This window comes from Poecile atricapillus, chromosome 1 (genome assembly GCF_030490865.1).
Source record: "Poecile atricapillus isolate bPoeAtr1 chromosome 1, bPoeAtr1.hap1, whole genome shotgun sequence".
In the NCBI taxonomy this organism is placed as follows: Eukaryota; Metazoa; Chordata; class Aves; order Passeriformes; family Paridae; genus Poecile; species Poecile atricapillus.
The window spans coordinates 156,450,497-156,462,878 of record NC_081249.1 but is presented as its reverse complement, the minus strand read 5'-3'; the positions used below and the strand labels follow the sequence as shown (position 1 = coordinate 156,462,878).

The 12,382-nt window shown below is 34.1% G+C and overlaps 1 protein-coding gene across 5 annotated transcripts in view; it reads left to right on the top strand.

Moving 5' to 3' along the window:
• Positions 1-12,382, top strand: part of RALGAPA1 (Ral GTPase activating protein catalytic subunit alpha 1) — a 131,264-nt gene that overhangs the window by 32,493 nt on the left and 86,389 nt on the right. For 3 of the 5 annotated variants that reach the window (XM_058864620.1, XM_058864597.1, XM_058864611.1), the window contains exons 15-17: positions 655-892; positions 3,171-3,332; positions 7,511-7,651. In XM_058864620.1, the coding sequence (XP_058720603.1) occupies positions 655-892; positions 3,171-3,332; positions 7,511-7,651 (541 nt within the window). The remainder of the gene's footprint in view (positions 1-654; positions 893-3,170; positions 3,333-7,510; positions 7,652-12,382) is intronic. The other 2 variants (XM_058864628.1, XM_058864605.1) reach the window with 1 other exon arrangement.

Below are 12,382 nucleotides of genomic sequence, written 5' to 3'. Positions count from 1 at the left end.
AGTAAACATACACTTTTATTAATTCAGTCTATTTTTCATGAATAGATTGGATATGGCAACTACTGTTGGCTAGTTTGTCATATCACTGATATGTTACCCAGATAATCTGAATGGTGTGGGTCAAAGAGCTGGTTACATTTGCTTCTTTTTGTCCTATATTTTATGACATTGTGACAACAGTATTTGAGATACTGTAAAATTCAAGAATTGCTCTCTAGTTGAGTTAGAATAACTGGCAAAGATAACTGGCAGTGTGTACTGTTCTAGCCTGCTAAATGAAATCTTCTGTGTCATCCATGCCTGATGCATTTTTTTTTTATTTCTTAGAGAGCTGTAGCAAATCCTTTCAAAGTTTGTAGTTTCAAAGTTTGCAGAGTGCTGCTGTGGTGAGTGCTCAGTGCTAAAGATCTGTAGTCTCCAGTTACTTTAGCAAAACAAAAAAAGAACACACTGGATAATGGGTCAAATCAGTTGTTCCTGTATCCAAGTCAGAATTCTGTGTGATAATTCATTAAAAATCTCTGCATGCTGGTGAGAAAAAGAATGTCAGGATTACACAGAAATTTCTGTGGCAGTTTGAAGTTTCCTTTGAAATAGAAACATTTGAATGTTGTCAACTTATGTTCACAATCCAACTTTTCTCTGTTCTTTTAGACTCTTATAGTAGCTTGGATCAAAGCAAATCTAAATGTGTACATTTCTCGAGAGCTTTGGGATGACCTGCTGTCTGTAATGTCATCGCTGACATACTGGGAGGAGCTGGCCACTGAGTGGTCACTGACAATGGAGACACTTACTAAAGTACTAGCTAGAAACTTGTATAGCCTGGACCTTAGTGACCTGCCACTGGATAAATTAAGTGAGCAGAAGCAGAAAAAACACAAAGGCAAAGGTAAGTCAGCACAGTATAGACATCATTTGAATTTGAGCTGGTATTGGGCACAGGATAATTTTGGTCTCACCTTTTTTTGTATACCTAATTAGACATCTCTGTCACCTGAAATAACCCTGTTTCTTTAAGGTAAATCTGCTTTTTAGAACTACCAGAACATATCATGTTATTTCTGCAAATAGGCACATATGGAATGTAGTTCTTAGAAGTGCGTTGAATTTAAACTAAAATGTTACTCTGTAGTGGATTATGCCTTTTTCCTTTTATCAAAGCAATTAAATAGTTGAGTCCCAATCATAGCTTCTTGAAAATAACAAAGACTACTCAGCTGAAAACCAAGCCATTGCAAGCACAATTGGAATATTGATCCTGAAATCTTGAAAGGTGAAATATAAGGTGAACATAGTTTTGTTTAGTATTAATAGATCACTAGCCCATCGTGAAGACAGGTTTTGTTACAATGACCCTGTGGACTACTTAAGCGAAAGTATAGTTTAATAATCCATGTGAGTAGCACCTGTTTGTAAACTGATTTCTAAAAAATGCATAAAATACTCTCTAAGACATAATATGGGGAGAGGAGGTGGCTGCTTATAATGGCACAGTTCTGGAATTGGTAAGGCACAAGAAGTTTGTCTTCCTGGGCAGAGGTCTAGATGGAAAGTTGCAAAACCTGGATTCTTTTCTCGGTTTGGAGACAGACCTGCGTGTGACCATTAGAAATCACTTTGTGTCCACTTTTGTAAAACATGGTAAATGATAATATTCTCCTTTAAAAAGTGCATTGTGATCTAATGGTGAGAGGCAGGATTATATTTAGGGTAAGTAACAAAGATGTAAAAACGTTATTTTTAGGCTACTTTTTATCTCTTCAGTCAAACCTGAGGGAAGGGGCTATCTTAGGGGTACTGTCTTAGGGTTTATCAGTGAGAAGCAACCTAGGTGAATTCCCTCTCTTAAAGAAGATGTTGCTATAAGCTTTTTTTGCTAAAAACATTTCACATGCTTCTATACCTCATCTTCAGCAGAGTCGTTAGTCACAGTTTTGTTTTGGTTTTTGCTGTATGATAACTGGACAGAAATACATCTTTCTGTAGTTGACCTTGAGAGGTTGTTCCAGACCATGCATTTTTTGTTTACCACACAGGTTAAACAAAACAAAACCAAACGTCAGAAAAAAACCCAAACCAAACCAAAAAGAAAAAACCAAAAACTGACAAAAAAAAGAAACCCAAACCAACCAACCAACCAAAACAAACAAACAAACAAACAAAAAACCCCAAAAAAACCCCAAAATCAAAAAATCCCAAACCAAATAGCAAAAAAAAAGAGTAGTCTGGTATAGGATAAGAATGTGTACAGTTGTTTGAATATATGCTTTAAAAAGCGTTTTGAATCATCTGTGCAACATGAGGAAAGTTTGTTAGTCTTCAGTGACAGAGAGTTTCAGAGAAAGCCTCCATTGCTAAATGTGAGTTACAGAGTCAAGTCCAGCTTTAGAATTAATAGATATCATACAAATTATGCCAAATGTCTTTGCCTATTTGCTTTGTTTATTTGCTAATAATATTGAACATATTGGACTAGAGCTCACCTTTCCCAGAAAGATTCCCCTTTAATGATTGTGTCAGTTTAATGATTGTAAATGTGTCAGGATTATTAATGAGCTCAATCTGGATAAGGAAATACATTGCAAATATTCTTTACTTCACTTTTTTTTACATCTAGCTGTTTTTGATAGCTTCTCATATGAACTTTATTTACTTGAATATAAATGTCAAGTCTGAATTTGTTCCATCTTAATCTTACTATAGGATACTCTGACAGTTTTCAAAGAAACTTGTTCTCTGAACCTATCATCCAGTTGTTTTTTTTGCTTTTGCATTTTGTGTAAAATTATGTTATCTTTATTTCATGTTTCTCAATGTTGCTCAATTATTTGGAAACCCGCCCCACCAATGTTAATGTTTTGAAATGTATGACTCTGTGTATCTTACTTGGCAGGAGCAGCAAAGGAAAAGTTTTATGTAGTATCAGACTACAACCTGTGTAAGCCCATGTTTTCAGAACAGAAAATTACTGTAGTTTAACAGCACCAACATTTCTGAAAAAGTTTGAGTATCCCTCAGACTTAGTGCTGGCTGAGCTTTTGAATTCATGCTTGCTTTGGTAACTTAATTTATTCCATCCAGCTTTAAAATTTTTTAAAAGAACACACCTACAGTCATCCAGTGATAGCAGAATAGAAGTGAATAGATTTGCAATGTTATTTTTGCAGGAGTTGGGCATGAATTCCCAAAGTCTTCTGTTGATAAGTCCTTTTCTAGAGGCTGGAGCCGTGATCAGCCTGGACAAGCACCAATGAGACAGCGCAGTGCTACAACCACCGGCTCTCCGGGAACAGAAAAGGCAAGGAGCATAGTACGGCAGAAAACAGTTGGTAAGTATCTGTAAGAGCTGATAAAAGTGACATTTGAGAAAGGGTAAGGAATTAATAACTGACTTCTGTAGCAATGTGGATAGCTTCTTTCCACAAATGTGTACTATCTATAATGATTTACACGTTAGTTAAAGCGTAAATTATACAGTCTTATGTGCTTTGAGGGTAGCTGAATAACTTGTGTTTACTAGAATTATACTTACTGCAAATGAAAGTAATGCAGTTGATATATTAATTCTTAATGAATTTGATCACATGCTTAAGCTGGATTGGAAAATGATCTGGTTGTGTGTATATGAAGGGGAAAACAACTGGAGTGGTTTGAGCTATGGTGCTGATAGGTGGATAAGAGAAGGTTTCTTAAGTGTGTGTTTCCATACACTGCCCAAGATGGCTTGAATATTTTCAAACTGTGCAAAGGAAAGTGGGGAAAAATATGTGTAAGTCTGCATACTTTATAAAATGTGCTGTCTTTTACTATACCCTGAATATTGCAATAATGAAAGATTGACACAGAGGTGTGCAATTCTCCATTTCTGAAGTCACCTATTTCTGAATTTTATTACTAGCAGATACTCTTTGCTGTGTTATAAATGAGTTACCCTGAACAATGCTTTAGGTGAACTGCTCAAAAGAAGACTCTTTTGTGTTCACATGGTTTTCTTAGAGTATGTTAGCAGGAATTGGCCTACAAATTTCTTTACTCTGTGTCATCTTGATGATCTCAGTGCTATTACTTACGTGAAGGAATGTTAATCTAGTTCTAATTTTGTATTTAAAAGAAGAACCTTTTAAAGATTATCTCTTTTTTACTGTCTTTATAGTAGTAGTGGCTTTGGTCATTGTGTTTTGTTGCTTCACTTCTTGGAAGTAGGTACATTCTGACAGTTTTAAAAATTTGGGATGCATATCTGAATATATAATAGTTGAATATATAATTATGCTAGCTTTTCAGAAATTAACATTTTCTTTCTTTTTCCAAAAATATTTGAAGTTAATGTTTTGAAGTCACAGAAATTATTTAGACAAATTCTCTATTTGACTCTTCCTCAAAATTCTCCATTTTAAATTTCTTTATCTCATAAAGCTTTTGTTGATGTGGGAGAATTAATTGTCCTATAAGGCATACAGAAATGAGAGAAAATTAAGTCCCTACTTCAAAATTTCCTGTCCTTTTTGCACATTCAAATGCTGCACAGCTTTTCCTGTATCTTATGCTGACAGCACCTAGTTTTCCTCATGGATCACAGATACTTTAAATGTAATTTTTGCTTCTCTGTAGTCTGTGATTAACTGTAATGGTGATTTTGTTTTAAATCTTAATTGTTTTAACAAGATAAAACTCATGTTAAAATTTGTCCTTTGCAAATTGTTAATATTTCAGATATTCTGTCAGAAGGTTATGTTGTTTGGTCAATTTATTAATGCTTTTGTTTTGCTGCAGTTTGAAAGATGGCTATTTATATGAAGTTAGCCTTGAAATGACTGGAATTTATCCTAATCAAGCTATATATTGACCTGGTTAGCAATAAAGTAATCTGATTTTAGTTTCTCTGCACTTCAGCTTCCATGTTTTTGTTCCTTTCCTCCAATTATCTTACATATTTGATATTAATAAGCCAAGTTTGCATTACTGCAACCAGTTAAAGTATCAACTCTATTCATGTTGTAGAGTACCAACTGTGGACAAGCATCCCAGCATTGCTAGAATGATTTTAAAAGACATTAAGTCCAAAAAGAGTTGTCAGAACCAGAATCCCAAACTCCTCAGTTTTTTTAAATGTTAATGAGGAAAATGTTGCTAAATGTTGCATGTATTTTACTGCCTCTTCGGTGTGCAGAGAGAGCTGTTCAGCTGCTTCTTAATCTGTGCTATTAATTCAGGGTTAAATAATTAAAAAATAATCACAGTAAGTAAAATCTAGAACATTGCTGGTCAGACCTTTTCCTTCAATTTATCATTAGGCCTGCAAGCTAAGTGTGGAATTGCATCAGACCTTAAATATGTTGCATGATATGTAATTTGTATTACATTCCCTTTGATTGTGAGTAATATATATTCTTAATATCTGAGTAGGGGGGATGTGCATGTTGAATATTTTATGGTAAGAAAAAGCTGGAGTTTCTTTTTCATCTGTTCTATGTTGTACACAATTTGGTGTACATCTTTGCACCTCTATTTTTTGAGCCATCATCATGCCAGCACACATTTATTGATGCACCAAATATGTGTGTGTGCATGTTACTCAAATAAAAATCACAGTGTTTTTGATATGCAGTGTGTACATTTTTAGCCTGAACTTATACAAAATAATTTTTGGAAAGGGCCTTTAAGCATAGTATGCAGTATGGGTTGAAAAATCTGTAAGGTTAGATACAGGAGTTTTGGCTTAGGCAGTGAGTTCTAGTTCTATAAAAATACTGTATCAGAAAGAATTTACTTACCTGTTGTTCTGCTTTTGTATAGACAATAGTGGAAGGTTATAAACTATCAAATATCTACATGTTTTGATATTGTCTGCCGTCACCTAACTTAATTGAATGTAATATGGTGGGAAAAAATCCAGTCAAATTAAAAGGATCACTTTATGTTAAGATTTGTAATCAACACAGTCTCCAATATCAAAAGCTTGATTTATTTAGAGTAATTTAGCCTGAAAAAGATCATTGATATTTACTGTGTGGTTTTTATTTTTTCTTTTGCTTACATTCATTGTAAGATTCACAGTGATGAATGTAATGGATCTAACTGTAACTGTATCCTGAATTTTATTACTTTGTCTTAAACAAATTGATACTAAAGCCTTACACATAATTGTCTTTTTACAAAAAATAGTTTCTGTTGTACAAAGTTTACTAGAGCATTGCTTCAGTCTTAAAAGGTCTGTCTTTCAGAATTATTTTTTCAAACTGAATTTAAGACTCCACTTAAGTTGTGCTGCATTTGTCAAATGTATTTTCTGCTCAGTGTGACCTGCCCAGGTTATCTGCATGCTGTTATTAGCAACAATTCTTTAAACTGGTTTAGAAGTGTGATGTGCTCAACTTTCACTGCAGTCCATTCACATACATTTGATTCCCATGCAGATCAGGAGCCCTAAGATCCTAAGTCAATATTCCATGTTGTTCTGAAAATATATATAGAGAAAAGCTCAGACTGATTAAGTATTGCACTGACAATATTTATGCTAGATACTCTGAATTTTCTTTAAATAATTTTATCTGCAATCATTTTAAAACAGTTAGCAAATTTACAACAGTATGAAAGGAAGCTCCTTGAAGCAATGGATATTACTTTTTTAAGAACTTCCAGCGTACTTGAGGTTGAATGCAGTATCAGTTCTTGCTGTGTCTTACTCTGACAAAGAAAAGCAAATGTCAAAGATTCATTTAAATCTGTTAGAAAAGCTGCAGATATAACTGTGACTGTAATACCACAATTCTTACGTACATTTTTTATTCTGTAGGATTGTTGGCAGGATGTGAGATATGAAAAGGTGAATAAACATCAGTTTGACAAGATTTATTCAGTATCAATTAAAAGCCAGACCCCATGACTAAAAAAAATTAATGCTTTTCATTGTCAAACAGTTTCACTTCAGTAATTTCATTTTTAATGTGGAACTATAACGAGCTTTATTGCAAGTTTCTCCACACAGAACTGATCATTGTCTCCTTATGACTTTGAATCTCTTTTGGAGAACATGAATTCAAGAGTACAGGTATATGTATAATACAGAGATGCATTTTCAGGATAAAATCAAAGGAAACTAGCAAAATATGTAAAAAAATGTAATACAAGTTATTTTTCTGTTAAAAAAATCAAATTCAGAGTGCTTGTGGAGTAACTTTAACTTAGATTTTTCAACCCCTGATGCAGTGGGAAAATGTGTTAATTGGCTTCTTGATTTCAAATGCAAAATCTCTGTAATCATCATAATAAAGGCATTGTTGCTGCTTTACATAAAAGTTGAAAACTCGGAATGTCTTACGTGTCCACTGATTTTTTTTCTTTCTTACAGCTCTGCCAATATCTGCCGTGCTGAAATGTTTTAATTTTTGAATTTTCTTCCTTTTTATCTTTGTTTTCTCTGTTGCTGCTTTTTCTGTGACACAAGCCTTTCATTATAGTCACTCTTCTTTTTTCCTTCCCCACTTCTTTCTTTTCCTTTTTAAAGCCATGAGAAGCCGATCCATTGGTGAATGTGCTCTGCCATCGGCCTATATACGCAGTGCTAAAAGTGCTCCTGTTCTGATCCATACTTCCAAACCCTTCTTGCCTGATATTGTTCTCACTCCCCTTTCTGATGAGCTTTCAGGTAGTGCCACCTCTGCTAATTTCTGCACCCCCTTTATCACTTTTTTAAACCTTCTGCTTTCAAATTCTGCTAAACCATTAAATTTTTCAAAGTAAAAATACTTTGGGGATGGTGGGAGAGGGGAAGAGATTAAGAATTAATATTTTGAGTTTTGTAAGACACCATGCTATTTTACAATTCATTCTGGAACTGTTAGAAGTTAGTGCTGTGCCAATGTTTACGATCATAAAAGAGAAAATTTGAGAAATCTCTTTGCTTTTCCAATTTATTGGTAAGCATCAATATAATACCTGTCTACAAGAGAATACAACTAATCAAAAATTTTTATTTTTGATGAGTGAGGGAGGGAAAGGAAGAACTGAATTTTACTTTTATTTGCCATTTACGTCTTTCTGTGTAAATTTTTTAATTCAGTGTCATAGACGTTGTGTGAACAACCATGATGATACACTTTAGCACTCATGAAAAAAGAATATGGTATCATATAATATGGTTAGAATATTCCTGTTTTTCATTACTCTATAAAAACATGAAAAAAATCTGTAGCGTGCAATTCTCAAGTGTGATATTTTGGTGTTATTTTCCAAATGATACATTTTTTAGGATTGTGTTTTTACTCAACATTCTGTTCGGTCCAGTAGGGTGGTTGGCTACAAGTTGGACAGTAGCTTACTTTGGATATTTTTCTTCGAACAAAGAGATTCAACAACTGGAATTAGCACAGATTTAAAAATGCATGTTTTCAGATAATGCAATTTTTCCAGATATTACCTAGGTATAAATTTGTCGTGTTAAGGCTGACAAGCATGTTATGCCTTTGTATCAATGAGTGGAAAAAAAATTACAGTACAGTGGGAGGATTATATATAGTCAAAATGGCATACAAATATAAAGACTTCGTGACAATAATATTTTTATAAGATATTTTTTTCTTTTCTGTCTCTCCTGCCTGTCTTTGTTACCTGAGAAGTACCAAGAACTGTATCTTCATAATTGTATTTTGTCATGTGTCACATGTCACAAAATTCTTGTTGTGAAACAGAAACTTGATGCCTTAGTATTCAGTTTGAAAACATTATTGAAAAATCAGGTTTGAAAATCAGTATTGAAAAACCAGATTTTCACAATGAACAATTACAAAGTATTTAAATACAATGCTTGACACCACAAACAAAATTTAATAAAATACAAATTATATGTAATAATTAATAAAAGTATGAGTGCAAAGAGTATCTCTTCTGAGATATAAATGATTATAACTTAGAAGGTAGAGATTTTTCTAGGAATGATACATAAACTATTAAAAAATCGATCCTACCTGCCCATAGCATCGTTGGAAACAGTGCTTAGTGAAGACCTTAAGAACACCCACAGAAGGGTTATGAGCTTTCACAGTGAAATATTACTTCATCATCACATAATCACTGATACTTAATTATCCTTTCTTAAACAAGACAAAAGTGCTTTTGTAGTCAGTTTCATCCATGTTTCTGAAAAATCCTGGCTTGCATATTACTTCTAATGTGTCCCAGACCTGATGGTTCTCTTGCTATTATTCTTTATGTTGATACTCATCCAATCCAAAAACTGCATGACCAATGTAATTAAAAAAGTAAAGTGACGTTACAGACCTTTGTATTTCTAACATAGAAAAAGTCCTAAGCCCTTCCTGGTTTTGATGTCTTCTCGGACAGATGGGTGTTGCAGCAGCTTCATGATGTGCCCAAGAATCTTGAACATTGCTATAAAACTAAAAAGCTCTGGTGAAAAAAAGCAAGCTGTTAAAGTGTTCATGGGGTTAATAGCAGAGAAAGGGAAACACTGTCCACTGGATCAGAGTGCACTTTGCTCTTTTAATTTTCTGCATTTTTGATTGTGCTCTCTTTCTTCTTCCTTTTTTATTTAAACATGAAGCTTTTTAATTTTCCTTGCCTTTTCTTCTACATTAAATATATTGTTTTCTGAAAGCCTTCTGTTTCCAGATGTACAGCATGTAATTTGGGAAGTAATCAAATTGTTTCTATCATAACTGTGCTCTAGGTAATGAATGATGTTCAGCTAGCTGTGACAGCTGTTCATCTTATTACAGGAATATATGAATATCCCTGTAATCCAAAATGACTTTACGATCCAACACAACTTAAAGGAGAGGACATTTCAAATTATTCCAGAATAATAGGATGCCTAATATTAAGTTTTTGGAAGTAGTTTTCATCTTCTTTTTAGTTGTGAAACTCATCGCTGAAAGGTGGACCCGCTGACAACTGGTGAATCTGGGCAGGTAGTCTAACAGAAAGCATTTATGACCAAACTTTTACCTTATGTACTATATATTCATTTTCAAAAGTAAGGCAGAAAATCTAACTGTAATTTGTGAGACATAATTTGAAGATCAATCAGTAGATTCCTAAAATATATCGCAGAAGTTCAATATTGACATCCAGTCATCTAGCATCATAGATGATGCTTTTCCTAAGATTGTAATCCCTTCATGTAGTTTCTGTTATGCTGTATTTCTATGTGCAGAATATTTGCAACTTTTCAAGTAGTAACTGTAAAGTGGAAGTGATTGATGCTTTAAGGTGTTTAGTTAATGAAGTGATTTGGTATAGTATATTTGTTGCAAATCCACAATATTTCCAAAACGAACTTTCCTTTAGCCTGTCAGAATCATGAGGAATCCAGTCTTGCACATTTGCAAGGTAACTAGTGAAATGACTACTAATTCTGGAACCCTTTGGGGATTTTCAGGTACAAGACCTGAAATAAAGTGTCAATGAGATGTAGGCAAGATTCCTAGAGGCAGTGGGCAAACTAATTAATTGCAGGTGGGAGATTTTTCCTTATCTGCTAGTACTAAAAGAATCAAATCTTAACATGAAAGGGAGATGCATATTATGCCTTTACAACTTTGCTCCTAAATCATTAAGTAATTATTAAGATGAAATGTAAATAAATCATGATTGTAATGTCAGTATGGCTGTAATTATTGTTTAACTCCAGAAACTCACAGAATGGCTGTGTTCTCTTAAAAAAAACCAAACCAACAAACTATTGAAAGTTCAGAAACAAAACATGTTATTTTTTCTCCACTTCCCAAATGGACTTTGCATGATGAAATATAAACCTGCCCCAGTGTTATACAGGGATCTTCTATTAGCACTCATGCTGTCTTGTCAGAATGTGTCTCTCCATGAGTTTGTATTTTAGCATATCTATCTCACACCTGATGCTGAAAAGCTTCCTTCTCATTCTGCCTTCTAGCGCCTAAAGGAGAGACAAGGTTGATTTAAGAAAGTTGTGATTGTGTGAGATTGGCCAGATGTACGAATTACAGTATTTTCCTTGCTGTACCATATGAGGAACCAGGGCAGTGTTTCTCCTAAGTGTGCTCAGGGTCAGATACAAAGGGTCAGCCTGCTGGCACACAAACTCCTTGGGAGTTTTGGGTGTCCCAGTCTGACTGTACACCTGTGTGCAAGGGTGAGCCCTGGTTGTGAAGAAGCAGTTCATTTGGGTTTTTAAATACTGTCTGTGTTTTCAGTGCTGGTATTACAATAAGATTTTTCATTTCCTTAGTTTCTTCATTTTCTACAAAAAATAAATCCTTATTGGTGCAAGCACATGTTTGAAGATGTGTATTTGAGCTTGTCATGAATATGTGAGCACCTAAAATTAATTCTGGATCAACATTGAAATGAATTTAGCTGAATTTATTTCAATGTGTGGAGCTGCTTTGTGTGCATTGTGAGTTCTCTGTCCAATTATTTTTAACATCCTAGGAGGTCATAATCACTGCATGCATGCACAGCATGGGATTTCTAGGCTGCTGCTTCAGATAAGGCTGAGTTTATAATAGATTCGAAAAATGTATACTGAGGGCTCAAGATGAGATCACTGTAACATAGTTGCGTGTATTAATATCATATATATAATCGTGCATACTTTTGACTGAATCCTGTGGTCATTTCTTTGCAGCTGTAAGAAATAGCTTGAGTCTACATTAGCATAACTTCTGTTATTGCCTGCCTAGGTCAGTAGGGAGCTTGAAATAACAGTTCCAACTAGAGAGGGACGTGATTCATTTCAGAGGGTGTTAATTCATGTAGTTAGTAATAAGTTGAACAAAAACAATGATGGGAAATGTGTTGCTTATCACAATGGAAGAGAAAAGGAATAATAGATTGTGTTGTATTCGATAATTTTTCAGTTCATGTTTGTTTTCTGAGATAGCTTGGATGTCTGTTCTCTTTTTCCAATATAGATCTCTCAATTTCCTGTCTGATAGCTTCTTTACAGTTCAGTAAACTTTGTATGAGGTCGAACTCTTACTCTCAAATTTTAACTTGTTTGCAAAATTGAGCATGGAAATAGCACTTTCCATCTTCTTGGAACACGTGTTTACTTGAGTACAGACATATCTCATTCCTCTGGTTTATATACTTTGTTCGGAAGGAGAATATGCAAAAATGCAGCTCCATCTCTAACATTCTTAGGAAAAGTGCAAGCAGCTCAAAACAGCGTTTAAGGGGACTTCAGATTATCAGTAATCAATATTACTGAAATATATAGAGAGATCAATGAATAATTTTAAATACTTAATAATATTTATATCTAGTATTTAGTAATAATAGAAATATTTTAAAATGTAATTACATACATAATTACTTTATTTTAGCTGTAATCAAAGTTAGGGGAGTGAAAGGGGCTCATATTTTGTCTTGATATTGA